General features: G+C 57.4%; 2 protein-coding genes across 11 annotated transcripts in view; both read right to left on the reverse strand.

The window, feature by feature from the left end:
- LLGL2 (LLGL scribble cell polarity complex component 2) overlaps nucleotides 1-9,604 on the reverse strand; it is a 33,473-nt gene extending 23,869 nt beyond the window's left edge. For 5 of the 8 annotated variants that reach the window (XM_032617318.1, XM_032617312.1, XM_032617320.1 and 2 more), the window contains exon 1: nucleotides 9,498-9,604. The gene's annotated coding sequence lies outside the window, so the exon portion shown is untranslated. Of the gene's footprint in view, nucleotides 1-253; nucleotides 772-1,871; nucleotides 1,969-9,497 lie in introns of those variants that run through there. The other 3 variants (XM_032617314.1, XM_032617315.1, XM_032617313.1) reach the window with 3 other exon arrangements.
- Nucleotides 9,605-10,698: 1,094 nt separating this feature from the next.
- Nucleotides 10,699-18,492, reverse strand: TSEN54 (tRNA splicing endonuclease subunit 54). Of its 3 annotated transcripts, none has more exons than XM_032617741.1 (11): nucleotides 17,642-18,492; nucleotides 17,144-17,308; nucleotides 16,982-17,045; nucleotides 16,814-16,897; nucleotides 16,387-16,485; nucleotides 15,351-15,403; nucleotides 13,705-13,806; nucleotides 12,877-13,523; nucleotides 12,142-12,202; nucleotides 11,717-11,833; nucleotides 10,699-11,209 (listed from the first exon to the last, which is right to left on the reverse strand). In XM_032617741.1, the coding sequence occupies exons 4-11, from the start codon at nucleotides 16,877-16,879 to the stop codon at nucleotides 11,059-11,061; spliced, it is 1,296 nt and encodes a 431-aa protein (XP_032473632.1). In that variant the 5' UTR covers nucleotides 16,880-16,897; nucleotides 16,982-17,045; nucleotides 17,144-17,308; nucleotides 17,642-18,492; the 3' UTR covers nucleotides 10,699-11,058. The 3 variants fall into 3 exon arrangements, 2 of the variants coding, with proteins under 2 accessions (XP_032473632.1, XP_032473631.1); XM_032617740.1 differs by lacking the exon at nucleotides 17,642-18,492 and adding an exon at nucleotides 17,452-17,558; XR_004347676.1 differs by lacking the exon at nucleotides 17,642-18,492 and adding an exon at nucleotides 17,452-17,541 and having other exon boundaries at nucleotides 11,190-11,209; nucleotides 12,130-12,202.
- Between the last annotated feature and the right edge of the window lie 18 nt (nucleotides 18,493-18,510).

Raw genomic sequence — 18,510 nt, forward strand, 5'->3', positions numbered from 1 at the left:
GACTGGGCAGCAGGGGAGTGTCCTACTGGAGAAGAAGGTAGTTAAGCTGAGACCCAAAGGATGCCCTGAAGTTTCTGGCTTCTTGAAAGGTGACAAAAATTAACCATCAGGCCAGGACTTTGCATATGAATGGACCCTGGCAGGCACGTGCGTGGCAGAGTTGGAGGGACTTTCTGGCAGAGAGGCATGTCCCAGGGCGATCCAAGCATCTCCAGCTGGGAACAGGCGGAGACCAGCCCTCTGCACGCCTCACCTTCTGGGGACCCCGAAAAGGCCGCCACTTGCGAGAGGGTTGGAGAGTAGAGGTTTGTGCCTTCACATTTTGGGGGAGCCAGAGCAGAACGGGGAGCCCCACTTCTCCAAGGAACAGCAGGTAGTCGGGAAACTCCCAGGTGCTCACTTGACCCGAGGCCCCGCAGTGGGTTCAGGGAACAAACACGGGAAAGTCCCAGAGGCTCCTGGGCCTGGGAGTGAAAACAGACTCGGGGCCTGCGGCGACCTCGGCCTCCTGGACAAACAGCTGGGCTGGTGGCCTCGCATTCCAGCCATGGGGGAGGGTAGCGCCAGCTCATCAATCTGCCACCCCAGGCTCCTGGCGATGCCCCGTCTCCCTCTCCCGGCCCAGGTCACCGGGTCAGAAGCCAGAGGAGGCTGGGAGGGACGCCCTGGAGGAGGAAACAGGCCTGCAGACTCCAGGGAGAGGCCACCCTGGGCTCTGCCCCGGGGACCCTCTCAGGCTGCAGGGTGGGGACAAGCGGGCACAGGGCCATCTGTGCCAAGGACCCACACAGGCTCAAGGGTGACACCGCCCAGTCCCAGGGGGCAGACGTGCAGGTAGGAGGGAGGGAGACAGGATGCAGAGCTGGGTGGGAGAAAGCCCCACTCGGGGAGGGAGGGCGGGCACTCCATCTACCCGGCTGCCCCTTGGAGCCCCTGCTGCCTACCAGGCGCTGAACCAAACCTTTGTGCGTTAGAACAAGATGCACCTAAACCTCATCCTGGATGTTCGTTCTCCTTCCAGAAGCCTCCCTGGAAGGTGAGTGGAACATCCCCACGCGGCAGACATGGCAAGAAGACCACAGAGGCTGGGCAGCTCATCCAGTCACTAAGAAGGTACCAACAGAACTGAGATTTGCCCCCAGGTGTGGTGAACTCCCCAGTCTTAGGTCTCTGGGAGGTAGCAAAGGATGCAGACAGGACAGAGGATGCCTAGTCACAGCCGTGCAGTTCCAAGGCGCAGACACATGCAGACACACTCCCACATGCCTTCAGCTCAGAGCCCAGCAAGCAGTGTGGGTCCTGGCCTCTGGTGAGGTCCGGCTGGGCAGAGCCGGGGACCCTTGCCTGGACCTGCCACTCATTCCAGCCGGGGGCTGGAACACCACTGGCCTGGGGTGACGGAGCCAGGACCCTCAGCGTAGCTCCCAGTACAGAAAAACTGCCCATGTCAAGGCATAAAAAAGTGCCATTGCTTCTTGAAGGCGGACAGGTCTGGGACTGGCTGGACTTACCTCCAAGCAAACCCTCAGCTCCACTCACCCCAGGCAAGAAGTTCTCTGCGGAGAAGCTTCAGGAACCTGAGCCTGGAGCTTCCTGGTGTGGAACAGATCCTACCTACTCAACCCACTCCTGACGGGGGTGGGGAGACGTAAGGGAAAGAGCCCAGGGCTTGGGACCCACAGCCAGGGCTCAAGCACCACAGCTCGGCTCCTCCAAGCTGGGTGGCAGCTCCTCGAGGTCCAGAGAGCTTGTCTGCTGCAAGCAGTGGGAGCAACGGCAGAAGCCATTGCCTGGCGCGGAGCAAACACTGTCTGAGGACCGGGCATACGACCGTGACAGACAGACAAGATCCTCCAGTTCACCAAGCTTACATCCTGTCAGGGGAGCGCGATGACTAAGAGGTACACAAATCAGTCAGCGGGATGGTTTCAGAGAAAGCTCAGAGCCTACAAGAAAATAAGGGAAGATGCTCAGCTCGAGTGACCAGGGTTTGGTGGTCAGAAGGACTCAGCGAACCTTCCCGAGTCTGGGTCTGCGCATTTGCCGTTCCTCCTGCCTGGGGTTCTTTTCCTCCAAATACTCACGAGCCTCCCTCCCTCGCCTGCACTCCAACGTGCCCACACTGAATGAACGAACAGAGGTGATAATACCTCCACCCAGTCCTGAATGGTAGGAAGTGGTCAGCCGCGGGAGGATTCGGGGCAGGGCGTGTCAGGCAGCAGGCTTCCGTGGCACAAGGGGCTGGGCGCAGGCAACAAGGAGGGATGACATGGGTCGGAAGGGGGGCCTGGTGGGCCACAACAAAGAGCTTCAGTTTGACTCTACTGGGAACCCCCTGACAGTCCTGGACAGGGGCCTGATGTGGTCCGCCCTCCCCTCCCCCACCCCATGTCCCCTTCTGCTTGGCCCTGTGTCCATCTCCTCAGCCCCCACACCAGCCCCATTCACTGTGGTCTCCGTGCTTTTGTCTCCACGTTTCTCTCTGATATAACCTTGCCCCTCAAGCAGCATACAAAAACTCACCTTCCCAAAATCATCTCCCCGACTCCATCCGGACCACGTTCACCGTGCTCCCTCAGCGCCTGACCGTGCCTTATGCTAAAATGATGCCTAAAACCACTGTGGACTCGGGCACTCGTCTAGCTCTGTGGACGGTCTCCCCCGCCTTGTCGTGCTTGTCATTAAGCTGCTAGGAAAAATCAGAAGCAGCCTAAGCGGCCAACAACAGGGGGCAGGTGAAGGGTGCTCAGCCCAACGATGGAAAGGGTACAGTCATGAAAAGAGCAGGAGACGATGGCCATGGAAACATATGTCCTATGTATCCAAGAGTCAGGTAGAGTCTATTAAAAATCTTTACATAAGTCGACAACACAGTGGAAGGGTTATGGGATTACTCGTGATGCTTTTTCTTCTTTCTGTTTATCTGCCTCCCAGGCAGGGGAAATAAGAGGATCACACGGGAGGGGCCCAGGTGCTGGTCAGGTGTGAGGGCGGCCCTGCGCTCACAGTTGGCACTCAGTCCTTCTGGGGGATCGCTCCTGCCCCGCCCACGGCTATGGACACCAAATGGGCACAGAGGCAGGGAGTAGACAGGTGGGTGGAACCAGCTGTGTGGCTTCATGTTTCAGGCACCCCTGGTCCGGGGCGAAAGGATGTTACTACTTTGCAGGCTATGACCGGTGAGGCGGCTGTGAGCTTCAACAGGAAGGCCTGGGAGGAGCTGGCAAGCTCTCAGGTGCTGTATGCTTCAATGACGCTTTTACCGTGAGGGATGTGGGGTAAGAGAGTTCAGGGGCCCCCCAGGCTGAGAAGCCCCCCAAGCCTGACGCCAAGAAGGGTCTGAGGCAAAGACTGGGGAAGGAAGGAGCTCCGAGGGTCCCGGCTTCCTGCGCTGGGGGTGCCACCTGGCTAGAGCACAACCCGTGCCGGGGGCGCTTCCTGAGAAGAAACACCTTCTCCATCCGCTGAACTTCCAAAGATTGCCCAACCTCGGCCTCCATTCCTGTCCACTGTGCCCTCCGTCCGTGTCCAGACCTACCTCTGAGCCGCCCTCCCTGCTCTGCTGGGCTCTCTGGTCCCTCGGTGGTGGTGGTGGGGGGCGCGTAGGGTACAGGGCTGGCTGGGCCACGAGGCTTGCTGACCTGTGGCTGATTCGTACTCATTCTCCCCACAGGTCTGTGCCGCGTGCGTGGAGCTGGCCTGAAGAGTCCCCCGCGGACAGCTGACCTGGCGATTCCCTTCGCTCTCACTGCTCTAATCATCCAACACTGTTGCGCGCCAGCGAAACATACCAGGGCCTAGAATTGGTCTCCCCACACCCTGATGCCCACCCCGGAAAAAAACAGGAGAGCTGCGTACTTGGCAACAGGCTAGCAAATTCACACCCTGTCTCTCCTTCCCATCCTCTGCACAGACCCTGTGGCAGGGACGCACATACACCCTGACCCCACCCCTGCATCTCAGGAGCTCAGGGCTCCTGAGTGGAGGCAGTGGAGGCAGAGAAGAAATAAGTGCAGGCGAGCGGGCTTGTCTTGGCTCCCCGCTCTAAGCAGCAGGTCTGATTGTGTCACAGGGAGGAAGACGGGGGTCCCCAGAGCAGATGGCTCATCCCACGCTGGCACTGTTTGGGGTGCATGGGCTAATCTATCCCCAGGAGACCAAGGCTTGGCCAAGCTGCGTCAGCCTGTGCTGGAGGTGTGTGATGGGCCAGCCCCCTAGAAGGTCCCTCCACAGCCTGGGCACTTCCACTGAGCTGCTAAGAGAGGCTACATCCGGAAGCAGGACTCTGGACATCTCAGGCCCACGGGAGAGAAGGCTCTTGGAGTCACACTAGCACCTGCTCGTGTTCACGATCTCCGGGGGCACGCACGGCATGAGGTGCAGTCCCAGGCTCCCCTCTGCTCGTGCTTCCCACAGCCGGCTGCTGCTAAGCTGCCCTCCCTTCCTCGACATCCCGCGTGTAGCTTTGGCCTCCGTCCGCCGGGTGTGAGTTCGCCCCTGCACCTCCCACGGCGGGGAGTGGTAAGAGAGGGCTGTAAGCAGCTGGGGCAGCTGCTGACCCTTGGGCACCTGTCCGTCCCAACTCAGATGCCCACGGCTGCTTTGCCAGCGCCTGAGTTATCCTGGGAAACCCAATCTCCCAGAGGCACTGGGCAGCCCCTGGCCAGCAGCTTAGCAACCAAACCTTGGCAGAAAGGGCACCTCTGTGGAGGTGGGACTAGAACACCCGAGAGCGAGGGGGTGGGAACCACAGAATTGTTGTCGTTGCTGTTAGGTAATGAAAGGGATTGAGAGGGACTGTGGCCAGATGCTACTTGAAGAACTTTACAAGCGTCATCTCATGTAATTCTTACAATTACTTACGAAATAGCCAACTCTGAGAGCTACGGAGCCCGGGCAGTAAGAGTCCAAGTCCCAGTCTGAACGCCAACCAGGCTGCAGACCGTCTGCTCAGTTCAAGCCTCCCTCCCAGGACAAAGGGGCTCGCCAAGAGCAGGCTGGATGGGACCACCTGGGGTCAGCAACTAGAGCCTGACCTGGCCCTCCACCCCTCACTGTCCGTCCCACGGAGCCACAGGCCAGTCCCACAGCCCTGGGAGGGCCCTCCTGCCACCACCAGGCTCTTCCTGCAGGGTGGAGTGGGAAGTCGGAATGCGTGCGTCCTCCCCACATCCCCATCCTGGGGGCCTCAGTCCCCTTCTGCAATCCAACACCAGACTCTCTCCAGGGAAGTGACAGACTGGATGTGGTCAAGCACAAGGAAAAGCAAAGCAGTTCTGGGGAGAACACTGACGACTTGCCCGGGGTGGGCAGGCTGCCTGGCTCATCCCATCAAGCTCCATCCCACAGCCTCCGACTTGCCTCGAGACTTGAACGGCTGAGCCAAGCAGCTTCCAGGCTACGTCATCTCCAGGGGGGAGGGACCGGACCCCGCCTGACCTGTCCATGGTTGTATCTCCTGTGCTGAAATGTGATCTTTTTGACGAGGCCCATCCCGACCACTGTTTAAAGTTGCAACCTGCCCCCCTCCCAAGGGGTCTTGAGCCCCGGCTTTAGTGCTTACTCTATAGCTCGTATTGCCTTTTAACAGATTATTTACTGCCTACACTCATTTCCGGTCACTCACACTTCCCATCCTTTAGAATTTGAGCCCTGTGACGGCAGAGACCTTTGCTTGGTGCAGGGATTATGCCTGGTGTCTATACCACACCGCACATACAGAGGCACCAATAAATACTTGTTGAATAAATGAACAGCTGGGACTGAATGGGGATCAGGTAGGCAAAGGTGTTCTCCAGTCAGGAGCCACGGACCCTAAAGAGTACTGGGCTGGGGCCCCGCGGGGTCCTCAGGGAACTTCCCCGTCCTGTTCTCAAGTCTCTGACCAAGGCCAGGACCATGTGCCTATCATGCCTGACATCCTGCTTGGGGATACCCTTACAGGTCCTGCCTCAGCCCCAGGCTCCAGGACACCCAGCTCCTTGGCAAGTAGATCCAACAATAACATTATTTACTAGAATCAAACAGTCCTGTACCCAGTCCCTCTCATCAAACCCTGGGAACACCGAGTCAGGTGTCTCGAGAAAAGTCTCCCGTCTCTGCTGAGTTCCTGAAGGGTACAGTCAGGGATCTAGCAGCTTCCCTGTCCCCACGCCCAGAGGAGCCTCTCCTAGCTCACAAGAATTCACTGTGGTCCCTGGGAAGGGGAAGGGGAAGGAGTGGGGTGACTCTTCAAAGGACCAGTTTCCTCTGAGAGGCAGGGCGGGGAGGGAAGGCCACCCCCAAGGGAGCTGGGCAAGCCCCATGCTGACAGGGCACAGGGAGAGGAGGCTTTCCCGGGGGATCCTAGGGAGCCAGGGCTGGAGAAGAGTGAACAGTACTGGTGGCCCTACTGGGGGACGCCCATCTTCCATCCCATACCCCACTTTCTCCCTGAAAACTACTCCTGGGCAGGGGAAAACAAAGTTGCCAAACAGACCTGGCATGCCTCAGGAGACCCAGGGGGAGCCCTGATAATGATATCGCCTGATGAGATAAGAAGGTCTCTCCGAGCTGAGTACTCAGGATAAGTGAGTCCAGGCAGCCAGTGCTCTTCAAGGCAGCCAACCCAGGAGCAAGGGCCATTGGCTTCTCGGGCCTCCACCCTGGCCCCCGATCCAGGTGTCTCAAAAGCTGCCTCTGCCACGTCAGGAAGGACCCCCTTCAGGGAACACCACATGGCCCCTGGAGACTCTTGCCAGGGATGCTCAATGTCTCCAATGCGGTAGATGGGGGGTCACAGACTGATGGCAGAGAAGCCAAACTTTCCAGCTCCGTGTACCATTTTCTCTATGGGAGGGAGGGTCCTGGGGCCAGGAAGTCCTGGCAGGAAAGGATACCCCTTCCCTAAATGAGGTTGAAAGGAGGCACTATGGAGTTCACAGAAAATCTCCTTAATTACAACAGAGCAGTGCAGGAATGAGCTACCCCAACCTATCCGCCCACCAGGGTGCAGAATGTATACAGCCAAGCCTTCCCCCAAGCAGAAAGCAAAGCAGATTAGATTGTACACACACACTCCTCCCAGGAAAGGCCTGCCAGCGGGGGTCCGGCCGTTAGGCCTCACTCCTGGCTTTTCCAAGGAGCAGCAGAAGTCCCAAGGGCCCCTGGAACCCGAAGTGAGGTTAGGAGAGGCCACTGCCCTCTACCTCTGCTCTCCAAGGAGCAACATCCTCATTCTAAAAGTTCTGATCTCCAGAGGCTTTCAGAAATCAGGATTTCTGGACAGAGAAGCCAAATTCCCTCACAGCCCGTCAGGCACATCCGAAAGGCCCAGGCATCTGCCCAAGTTCCCGCAAGTGACCACGCTCTGTATGCTTCGTGGGGACGCTAAGCAGCCCACCCTCACCTGGCGCCAGCTATGTGCCAGGCCACACGTGTTTATGACGTTTTTCATCCTCTCGTCAACAGCTGTTAAAATAAGGCTGGCTGAGTTCTGGTTAAGTGACAGAGCCAGGGTCCTCCAGCAAGAAACCGGCAAGGCACAATTCAAAACTACACCTGAGTCGAAAGACACTAAAAAACTTAATGAGCGCTATATCTGAGGAAAGACCGTGAGGCTCGAGGGAGAAGTTGTTTTCTGTCTTATTTTACACTTTCTAAAACACTTCATTTGCCCCAGGGGGCTCCTATTACCATTTTTATTTTTTAAACCAATGGGGTCAGCTGGGATTAAGGGCCTTTTTCTTTCTTTTAATGCTTCTGTGCATTAAAGCGCTACTAAGTCACTAAGTCACTAAAATTATATTAATCTGGAACCTCCCTGGTGGCGCAGTGGTTAAGAATCCACCTGCCAAAAAAAAAAAAAAAAAAAAAAAAAAAAGAATCCACCTGCCAATGCAGGGGACACGGGTTCGAGCCCTGGTCCGGGAAGATCCCACATGCCGCGGAGCAACTAAGCCCGTGCGCCATGACTACTGAGCCCGCGTGCCTATAGCCTGAGCTCCGCAACAAGAGAAGCCACTGCAATGAGAAGCCCGCGCACCAACAAACAGTAGCCCCCGCTCGCCGCAACTAGAGAAAGCCCACACACAGCAACAAAGACCCAGTGCAGCCAAAAAAAAAATTATATTAATCTGCTGCTAAAGGGGATACTCCATTGCCTCAAGGAAAAGTAGGGATGCAGGATGACCCCAGACTTTGGAAACACTGCCCAGTGGCTCCCACAGACAGTGACCCAGTCTAACTTCAGAGAATAGGAGCAAGCACTGGTCAGAGCCCCCAGAGCTGGGTTTGAGCCCTCACTTGACATAAGTGAGCACTGGGGGCAGATAGTTGAAGAAAACCAAATCTGAATCCCCTGTGCATAAAATAAAGAGGTTGGACCATTCCCATGCTTCAGCTCACAAAGACCCAGACTGTTCCTCAGAAGCCACTTCTGACTTTGGCTTCCCCTGGGCTGGGCTAGGGCTCTTCTGTTCCGCTGCTCTATTCCTCCCACCTGGGGTTTCCTGTCTCCCTGACACACTCCTCCCCTCCCTGCTCAGAATCCCCTCTGCAGCCTGACAGGACCTTGAGTTGTAAACTCTGCAGAGGCTCCCTAGAGCCCAGGTTAAGACGCCCTGCATCTGGCACATGGATCCCCATGGGGACGGCGCCGAGTCTACGCCCCGCCCACCTCACCCAAAGCTCACCTGTCTCAGGTGAGAGCCTCAGGAGGCCACACCACGGCTCTCCTAGTTACAGTCAGTTCTCCCCACAGCCAAAACTTGGTGTGTCTGTGAACCGTCCAGCCTGAGCAAACCAAGAGCAAACTTTGCACACTTTCTTTGGCAAGACGGTATTTTTCACTTCTTGCCAAGCCCCAGTGTCCCGCAGCGCAACCCAACCCCCGTGGTCTTGGAAAAGAGACTGGGTCTCCGTAACGTCCCCTAAAGGTATCCAAAGCCGCCTGAGGCGGAGAAAGGCCCCAAGACCCAAGTCCCTTCCGCGGGCTTCCTGTGTCCGGGGATTAGGAGGCACAAAGGGCCGGCAGGGAGAAGGCCCAGATGGCAGGAGCAGGGGCTAAGCCGCCAACGTAAAGCGCTCCGGCCCCCGCTCGCGGAGAGAGGGCCACTCTGGAGACGCGCGTCGCCTGCCTTTCCGGCCAGGCGCCTTACACGTGGGGCCCGAGACCCGGGGACTCCGTCTCCGCCCGCAGTGACCCTCGCGCCCAGCCGGGCCGAGCACCTGTTTCCCTGCTCTCCAAAGCCAACACTATTGTGCAAACCCGAAACCCAAATTCTGTAATCGCGGGCGGATCAGGCACAGAAAAGTTCCCAGCGGCACTTTCTACAGGTGTCTTTCTCCCAGACGAGCGGAGCGACAGGATCCGGAGTGAGGCGAGCGGATCTGCGCGCAGCCCTCCCCGCCCAGCCCGGAGAAGCCAGGGGTCCCGGCTCTCCCCTGCCTCCCCGCCCCGAGTGGCGGGCGCCCCGAGGGGGCGGGCTCGACTAGGTGGGTCCCGGCCCTCACCTCACCTGGAACTTCAGGCCAGCCCCCGTCCGAGGCCTCCGCGTCCCTCGGCGCCGGCCACCGGCTCCGCTCGCTCCGCCGCGCGCCCACGGGCTGCTGGGCGGCAGTCTCCTTCCTGCTCACCTCCGGCGCGGCGAGCAGGGGGCGGAGCCGCCGCTATTTACATAAAGGGTGAGCCGGCCGGGCCCGCGGAACCCGGAGCGCAGCGCCCCAGCGGCCCGCCCCCTGGGCCTGGCCCCGCCCCCGGTAGCGCAACGCCTTAGAGGCCGAGCGCAGCGCGGGCGCCCTCGGGGAGGGCGGGGGCCGTGCTCCGGCCAATCCGCGGCTCCGTGCACCGCGGGGGCGGGGCCGAGGCCCGCGTGAATATGTACGAGGCACTGCCGGCCCGCCCTCGGCCTCACCTGGGCGCACCTGATCGCAGGACGCCGCGCCGCGCCCAGTGTCCCGCCGCCTCCCGGAGGAGGAAATAGTTCCCGGAACGCGCGGCTGCCCCGGGCTACCTCCTAAACCAGGGGAACGGTCCCTCCCACAACCTGGCCCCGAGCTGCCCCGGAGGGAGGGGCATAGCCCGGCCGGCTCTTCCTGTCCGGGTCCCTCGGAACAGACCCCAATCAGAGAGGGTGACCGGCGAACACAGGGCCAAGTTTCGGGACCCAAGAACTAGGTGGTTTGGGGACTGGGGTGTCGCCGAGGCGCCTCCTCTCTGGGCGGCCTCCAAGCCTGGACCTTCCTCCGAGTCACCGGCAGCAACAGCGACCGGAGTTTTCAGCACGACGAGGGAGGGGATTAGGAACGAGGAGAGACAGGAGCAGAAGGGGCGCGGAGGCCAGGCCCGAGGCCTAGGCGTGAACTGCACGCTCCACTGCACAGCTCAGAAAGACTAGGATTCAAGCCACACCGACATGTCGCCTCTCGGCCGCCCCTCTACCCGGACCTGGCTGCGTTCAGGGAAGGAGCAGTGGAATGCCATCTTCCCTCTTCGGACCACCCTTCTGAAAGCCAAGCTAGCTAGAAGTCAGTGACTTCCCAGAGAAAGGGTCGGGTCGCATTCCTGCCCTCCCGAGGGCTGCTCTTAGCTCTAGCACCAGAGGACGAAGTACTCTCTGTGGGTGGATACAGCAGGGGTGAGTGCCTGGGGGCCAGTTCCACGGACAATGGGATGGTGGGTAGGGAGGACTCATCCAGTATATCCAGCCACAGCAAAAAAGGGATCTATTTTTTAATGGCTTTGGCTTTATCGCAAGAAGCAGGCACCCTCTCATTTAAAGGCACAGAGTCCTCTCTTCTGCCCCGCCTCGCTGGTCTCTGAAATCTAGTCCTGAGTTCCAAGGGGATTTACTGCAAGGCAGCAATCTCAGGCCTGGGGCATGGAAGTGCTGCAGCAGCCAGGTAGTGGGGGGCAAAGCTCCCCTCTCCTGCAAGCATCAGACACCCAGGGCCAAGGCCCAGACTAGCCTCTGAAGCTACAGGTCAGAGTCTGGGTGTAGGAGGCAACTGAGATGGTCCCTGAGAGCAGACAGTCCAGGTCCCTCAGAGCAGACCCCTGGCCCGGCCAGAGCTGCGTGGTCAGTGCTCCAGATCCCTGGGTAGCGTGAAGTCCCTGAAGCTGTAGAAGGAGATGTCTCCGTGATCCACCAGGGCAAAGATCAGAGGAACATCCCCGCTCTGGTAGGACAACCGCTTGAGGGTGCAGAGGTCTGGGACTGGCTCATCAAATCTGCGAGAATCAAGGTTAGACTGAGACCTGAACAGAGCCCACCCATAGGCTTTGAGAACCCAGCCCTCTGAGGCTCCCAGGGAAGGGCAATTGTAAGACAGGAGTTGGGGGTACAAGAAGTCTGGCCCCTGTGCTCTCCTGTCTGCAAACTGCACGGCTCTGATTAAGTTCTCCAAGTAACACCCAGAGCCCTGGTTGGGTAAGGGGACTAGGAAGAGTAAGGTTCTCGCCACTCTTGGCCTGGAAATCCCTCTGATTCACATCCCTTCTGCTGGGTGAGCCTGGGACTAAAGTGGCACAGGAGAGAGACTACTCGAAAATGCCAGGCATGAGAGGTGAGGATTGGGAAGCCTGGGTTCCTGTAGCACTAACTGGCTATGGGGCCTCTCTCTGGACCGCTGGTTCTTCTCAGGGACTGACGAACTAGCCAGGGGCATGGAGAGGAGGTCCAGCTGGTTTACAAGAGAACTGGCAGCAGCCCGGGGGAAATGCTCACTGGTCCCGTACCCACTAATGCACATCCGGACGTAGGGCTTGCCAGGGTTATTCTTTCGGAAGGTGGCCACGGCATCGGCCTGGTAAACATCAAAGCTGATCTCCAAGCCCCCAGACTTCTCCACCAGCCTGAGGACAGAGTGAGAAACCTTAGGAAACAGGGGCTCTCCTCCCCCATCTTTTCTTTCCACACCACCCTTTCGCTCCCCCAGTTCGTCCAGGGGGACTAAGGAGGGACGGCTACCTTATCTGAGAACCTGGAGAAAAATCTACTCTTGTCTCTCCCTCTCCCCTAGATATACATGAATATTAGCCCAGGGTAGGGGTCTCTAGAATGATTCCCCCAGCTCGTGCCCAACTTCAGGAGTAAAATCCCAGCTACCAACTCCTGCCGGCACCCAAAGTACTGTGGAGACAGGCACTACCTGGAAACTCACCGCGCGCCTCCATCAGCAAGGTGTGTCGTCTGCAGTACAGAGATATGCTGAAGGACTGTGGCTACAAGGATGGTGAAAATAAGGCGCTGGTGAGGGGAGTCAACCCTCCAGACTCCCCCTGACACTTCTGAATCTGCCATCTAGTTTGGGGTTGCCAGATTTAGCAGATTTCTTTTTTTTAGTATAGGTATGCCCCATGCAACTTCTGGAATATACATATACTAAAAACATTAGTTGTTTATGTGAAATTCAAATTTAACTGCTCTGACAACACTGCTCTAGTTCCTTACAACTCACCGCGTTCCCGTTAAGGACGGTCGTTCGAATTCGTTAACACAATTCTTGCCTATTAGTTCTCTATTCTTAACATGCAGGGCATACGAGAAGCTTTCTGTTTATTTGACCAATATGTCACCCCCTTGTTCTCCTCTGACAGAGGTGGGAGAACAGGGAACCACAGCCAGTTGGTGGCAGAGCCACTCCACATGCATCTCGTTTATGATTTTAAGGATGTGGTTGTAGTTTTCATTCCTCCTCGCCTCTCCTTGGGCACTGACTTGCCATTTCTAAACCTTCCCACCTGGGTCTCTTTGCTGCCTCCCAGAATGGACTATCTTTGTGGGTTCCACTCCACTGACAGCTCTCTCCTCCCCCATCTTCCTTAAGCCTCCATCAGTTGTGGTCAATCCATGCCCCCTTCAAAGTCTTGTGGCCTATGGCAGGATGAGGGGGTACCTGGGGAGTCTGCCTGACCGGGACTCAGCAAGGGTGTGACAGGCTGGTCCCACAGGTGTGGGGGGCGGCTCTGGGTCTTCTGCAGGTGCCGTCCCTGCAGCAGCTGCTTGTACTCCTGCCAGCAGGAGCAGCGCTGCACCTCGGGATCCGAGTTTACATCCTCCCGGAAGTGCTGGGCCTCCTCTGCCTGTTGCTCCCGATCCCGCCTGGAGAGCTTCTCCTTCCGCTGGTTTAGCTTCTGGCACCAGGACTCAGCGTCTGTCTCCCGCCCTGCCACGTTGGCCGGGAGCAGCTCTGGGGCGGGGGCAAGCAGGAGGGTATGGCGACTATCTGAAGCCATGTTGGGGAAGGAGATCTGCTCAAAGTTCCAGCGTGGCTTGCAAGCCCCCTTGACCCCGTTCTCCATTTTGCCAGTCTCCTGGCTGCACCGCAACCCCTCCCTGGCCAGCCCAGGGCAGGGCTCCAGGGACCCCAGAAGCTGAAAGGGGCCCATGGGGCCCTTTACGGGGCTTGACTCCTGGGATTTCTCCTCTGGGCATCGGCTGTTCTGGTTGCGGGGAGGTGGGCTGGAGGTCACCAGGCTCTCGGGTGTCCTATCCACCCCCTGCAGGGGGTTCTCCAGGGCCTTGGGCTTCTTATTAATGGACCTGAGGGACGTGGGGAGGAAATGCAGCACATCTGCTCCTGACTGCTGAGGTGCACGCGACCCACACGTGCCCTACTGCCTCCCTGAGCCCAAGCCCAGCTCTTAAGCCCGGGCATTCTCCAAGGCCCAAACACCAGCACTCCCTCAAGGCTCGGAGGGAGTGGCCATGTGGGGAGCATTACTGAGAGCTGGAGCTCCTCCTCTTCCTCTTGCCATTCCGATCCTCCAAGCGCTGGACACTGCCATCCAAGTTCAGCTGCCTCTCGTAAGGGGACAGGACAGAGCTGTGGGTGAGAATGGGGCAGGCAACAGATCCACCTCCTCAGTCTGGTGCTCCCCGCGGAATGTGTGAGGGACTGGCTCAGAGTAAGTCATGGGCCAGGGCTAGAGCCATAACCAAGGGCTAAGGCCCCAGGCAGACCTGCACACGGGGTACGTGGGGGCAGACACGGGGGCCTGTCCATGCAACTTTGTCCAGGCCTCTGGGTCTCACCAATGGCACCTTTGAACAGAGGTTCCCTGAAACCAGGGCTCCTGAAGAGCCAGCAATAAATAATTAAGCCCTAGTGAGAAAAATCAGGAGGACGAGAAAACTTGGAAAATCAAGAAAAATGAAAATAAAACCCATAGATACTACTGCAACGTTGTTTCTTACAAACACGCATACTGTCTTTCTCTGTGTTTCTCCCTCTCAAAAATGACATTGTACTAACATGCTACTGTGTAGTCTTTTTTTACACTCAACAGTATATTATGGACATTATTCATTCTTCCCTGCCATGATTTTTTTATGCCTGTGAGGCTGTACTGTCCAATACGGTAGCCCTAGACAAAAGGGACTATTTAAGTTAAATTTAAATCTATTAAAATTAAACAAAATTAAAAATTCAGTCCCATGGTTACACAAGCCACGTATACTGGATAACACAGACACAGACCATTTTTGTCCCTACAGAAAGTTCTATCAAATAGCATTGCTCTAAGGGATAAACTGTAATCTGTATGACCATGCTTTCCCTGTTGGGCTTATAGTATGTTTCCAAAATCACTGATTTCGCAAAGTGATGGTGTTTCATGTAAGCTCCCCACTAAATACAAGTTCTGTGGGGGCAGTGATTTTGCTCTCTGCTATTCCTCAGCAACCAGCATAGGGCCTGGCACCCAGTAGATAGTCAATAAATATTGGTGAACAAATGACTGAATGAATAAACACGTTTCACAGGTGAACTTACACACACATCTGTGACTGTTTCCTTAAGATATGTTCCACTTTCAAGAATTAAAGGATGTGCTTGTTCTACAGCATCTGTGACATACTGTGAACCTGCAAAGGCTGTACCAGTTTCTCCTCCTGAGTCTGAAAGTCTCTGTGGCTCTTAGCTGTGCTGGATTACTAAGGTGCTGATGCTCAGAAGACCCAGAAGGAAAGAACATTTAACCTAGCAAAAGGAATGTGAAACCCTACTCAGCTGTTAATTCCTCACTTGGTCCTTCATTCATATTTTCACTTAACAAATCTGCTTGCACACCTACTAAGTGCCAGGCACTGTTCCGGTACTGTATCTTCATTCTCACGCTGAGCTGTAGGTGCTCAGTAGTTATCTGTGGAGTGAACGGGCTGAAGATGGGGCTCAATCTGATAGCCCAGGATAAGGTGAAATGACCCAGATTTGTCCCAACATGCTTCTCAACAGAGCACCTCCAGCCTGTTCAGAAAGCTGCAGTTCCCCAAGGATTCCAGGTAAGGAGAGGCCACTTTCTACTCTGGGGCCAGTCAGCCAGGTTCCAGGACTAGAATAAATTCGAGGGAAATAAGATAGGGATTTACCTTGCTTGGAATCGCCGAAGCACATAGCCCAGTCTCTTCAGGTGACTGAAGACCTCAAAAGATAAAAAAGTAGAGGTCAGACGTCCACTTTTGAAAACAAGTAGTTTCCCCAGACAGAAGCCATTCACCACACCCCCAGATTCCAAACCCTGGGACTGGTAGGACCATACTCCATTATAAACGCTTTCCCCAAACTAAGGTCTCAAGTCTCTGAATTCCTGTCTCTCACTTACTGTGGGCACAGACGACATTTAGCGGTTTCTTAATTTAAACGCAAATCCCAAAAAGCTGATAGTTGACGGGCCAGGAAAAAAAACTACACCCTAGAATATTCTGATACCAAAGCTGTCACCAGTGAAGCTCCTGACTACAATAAAGACAAGATAGCAGAAGGTGGTGGACACCTGGCCGCCCCGCAGCACCTCCATAGATGGGTGGGATGGGGGGGAATAGTCTTTGGGTGAACCACATGTTCATCCTTGTGTCCCTGTATCCATATCTGAGAGATGTAGGCAGGAATGCCCCAAGCTTGCTTGATCTCTCAAGCCTTCAACATAGCCAAGCACTTCTTCCTGGAAAGACCTTCTCTTGGCGTCTGTGATGCCACCTCTCCTGGTTTTTCTCCTGCATTGCCAGACCCTCTTCAGTTCCCTTATCTTCCCCCTGACCTCCTCAGGTTAGAGTGCCCCCGGTCTCAGACACAGCCCTCTACTCTGGCCACACCTCCATACAGCCCAGTGGGCTTTGAAATACCATCCATGCCATCATGGTGTCCACATTTCTGTATCTAGCCTGGTGCCCCTCCTCCTCTTTGTCTTTTTCCTGGCACTCAGCTGTGAAGTCAATCATCCATTTGCTTGCTTACTTATATATTACCCAAGTGCCACCACTAGGATGTAAGCACCATGACAACAGAGCCCTTGCAGGTCTTGTAGCCTCAGCACATGGCTCTGTGCCTAGTACCTCGGAGGTACTTATAAATACTCATTAGTTCAGTGGATGGGTGGCTTCTCTCCCGCAAGAGGATGGCAGATACCTGGTACTGCAGGAAAGTCACAGTGTCCTCAGTCAGCAGCAGCTGGTAGGCTTCTTGGATAGACAGTGGAAGGTCTTGGTGGAAGAGCTGGATAGAGCCCTGGAAGCAGGGCCAACAGCTCAGCCTGTGAACCGTCCCTGCAGTGGCACAGCCAATGAGGCAACTTCCCTGCTCTGATATCCGTGTGCTACGCCCCCCTCATCACAGCAAGAATAGGGCCAACCAGGAAGGGGAGCGGGGAGAGGGAGGCAGCATCAATAACTTCGACTGGAATGCCTGCTCTCTGCGTGGTATTCTTGTCTCCTGCTCTAGAAATCAGGTTACAAGCTCCCTGAATACTCAGTTGTATATACTTTTTCTCCAATAAAAACGTCCTTCCGGTTCCTTGGTCCCAACCCCTTCTCCACTCTCCCAGGGCCCCACTCACACACTCCAGCAGATACAAGGCCTCTTCCGGGTGAAGCCGCTGCCGGCCCTGCTCTGAGAAGCCCATGGTCTGCCAAAATTTACCCTGCGTGGGATCCAGACCAAATGTCACAAAGGAGCCAGGAGGGCAGAGAAGGCGGGTCCCCTGTCTCTGAACCCCACCGCTCACCGCAGGAGACTTCAACTCCACGAAGCCTTCTTCCGGTCTCCACTCGGCGGCCACCAAACTGCCCCTGGCGAGGAGTAGGGAGGGGTCCGTCTCAGTCTACCGGATTAGTCTACCGGGTCCGTCCGCCCCGGCTTTGCCCCCACCCCAGCCCGGCCCCCTCACAGACGCTCCACGCGCTCCTCCGCCAGCAGCTGCCAGAGCTCCTCGCGGCACACTCGCAGTCGCTCAGCCTGGGCCGCTGAGCCGTCGGGGAGGAAGTCCTTGGGGCCATGCGAGCGCTGGGGCAGCTTCTGGGACCTGGAACGGGCAGCGAAGAGCTCCGGGGCACTGGGGAAGGAAGAGACGAGGGGTTAGCGCCGCGCAGTCGGGGCCGCTCGGCCCAGGCCTGGATCCCCGTCCCAGGTGCCCGGGCCCTTCCCGGCGCCCACTCCGCTGTCCCGGCGCCTCCCCCGGGCCGGGCCGCGCCGCACCTGAGCACGCGCCCGGCAGGCACCTCCACCGAGGCTGACTCGGGTTCGGGCTCCATGGGGTTGCTGTCTGCCGCTGCGCGCGCGCGCGCGCGCGCGCGCCCCGCCCACGCCCCGCCCACCGCCGGAACTCCGCGCGGCCCTAGCGCCCGCGGATCCTACCTCTGCTCCTCGGGTCTCCGGATCAACCTACCTGCTTTCCACCTTCCTGGGTGTCCTGGGTCCTAGAGGCTGCCCACAAACATGTGCCTCGATTCCGGGGGCGGAGAGCTTGCAGGTTTCTGGATTGGGAGGCGCTCCCCTCTCCTATCCCCAGCCCGCCTCTGGGCTTCTCTCTAGTAAAACTTGAGGAGCCCGGCGTTAGAAAAGTGTAGTATGAAGAGTCAAATGCGTGACCCTTCCCTCCGCAGCCCTGGGCTGCTTAGTCCCCACCACCCAAGCTGGACAGGGAGGTTAGAAGAGGGGGTTTAGAGAAGGGAGAGCTTTGGGTTCCTGAATTCCACCTTCACAAACTGAAGGTCACCGAGGGCTGTCAGGTGCAGTCTAGGGAGGTTCGGAGTTCCTTCAGGGTCTTCCGTTAGGTCCCTTCCTAGGGGGTCCGAAGCCGGGTTTCCAGGGCCGGGGCGGGTTGGGGGGAGGCGCTGTCCGACCCACGATGGTGCTGAAGCGCCACCCCAGCCCGTCATTAGCACCTCCTCAAGGCTGGGGTCCCCGCCGCCGCCACCGTGGGTCGTTCCGACACAGTCCGCTAGGTGGCACCATTGCTCCGACCAGTGGCTGTCGGTCGGCGACTCTGGCCGCGGGCGGAGGTCGCCGCGGGAGTCCCGGGGAGGGCGAGGGTCAAAGAGGAAGGGGGTCTTCCCAAGTGGGATTCCTGGGTCTCGGTTCCCAGATCCCTTCACATCACGTCTTCTGTCCCACCCAGTCACAAACAGGGTATCTCACCATTCGATCTGAACTCTAGAGCCCCGGGTCGCCCGGGGCTCCACAGCCAGGAGGCAGCTGCGCGCACTCTCGGCCCCACCCACGCCGCTTCACCTGGGCGCATGCGCTGACCCGGCC

The sequence above is a fragment of the Phocoena sinus genome, chromosome 20 (assembly GCF_008692025.1).
Source record: "Phocoena sinus isolate mPhoSin1 chromosome 20, mPhoSin1.pri, whole genome shotgun sequence".
NCBI lineage: Eukaryota > Metazoa > Chordata > Mammalia > Artiodactyla > Phocoenidae > Phocoena > Phocoena sinus.

Coding starts and splice junctions, on each gene's coding strand:
- TSEN54 (XM_032617740.1), bottom strand. CDS start 17,507: ATGGAGCCCGAACCCGAGTCAGCCTCGGTGGAGGTGCCTGCCGGGCGC. Junction 17,046..17,143: donor GAGGAGCGCGTGGAGCGTCT/GTGAGGGGGCCG, acceptor ACTCCTCGCCAG/GGGCAGTTTGGTGGCCGCCG. Junction 11,834..12,141: donor CTTGCTGATGGAGGCGCGCG/GTGAGTTTCCAG, acceptor CTCTGTCCTCAG/GCTGGTGGAGAAGTCTGGGG.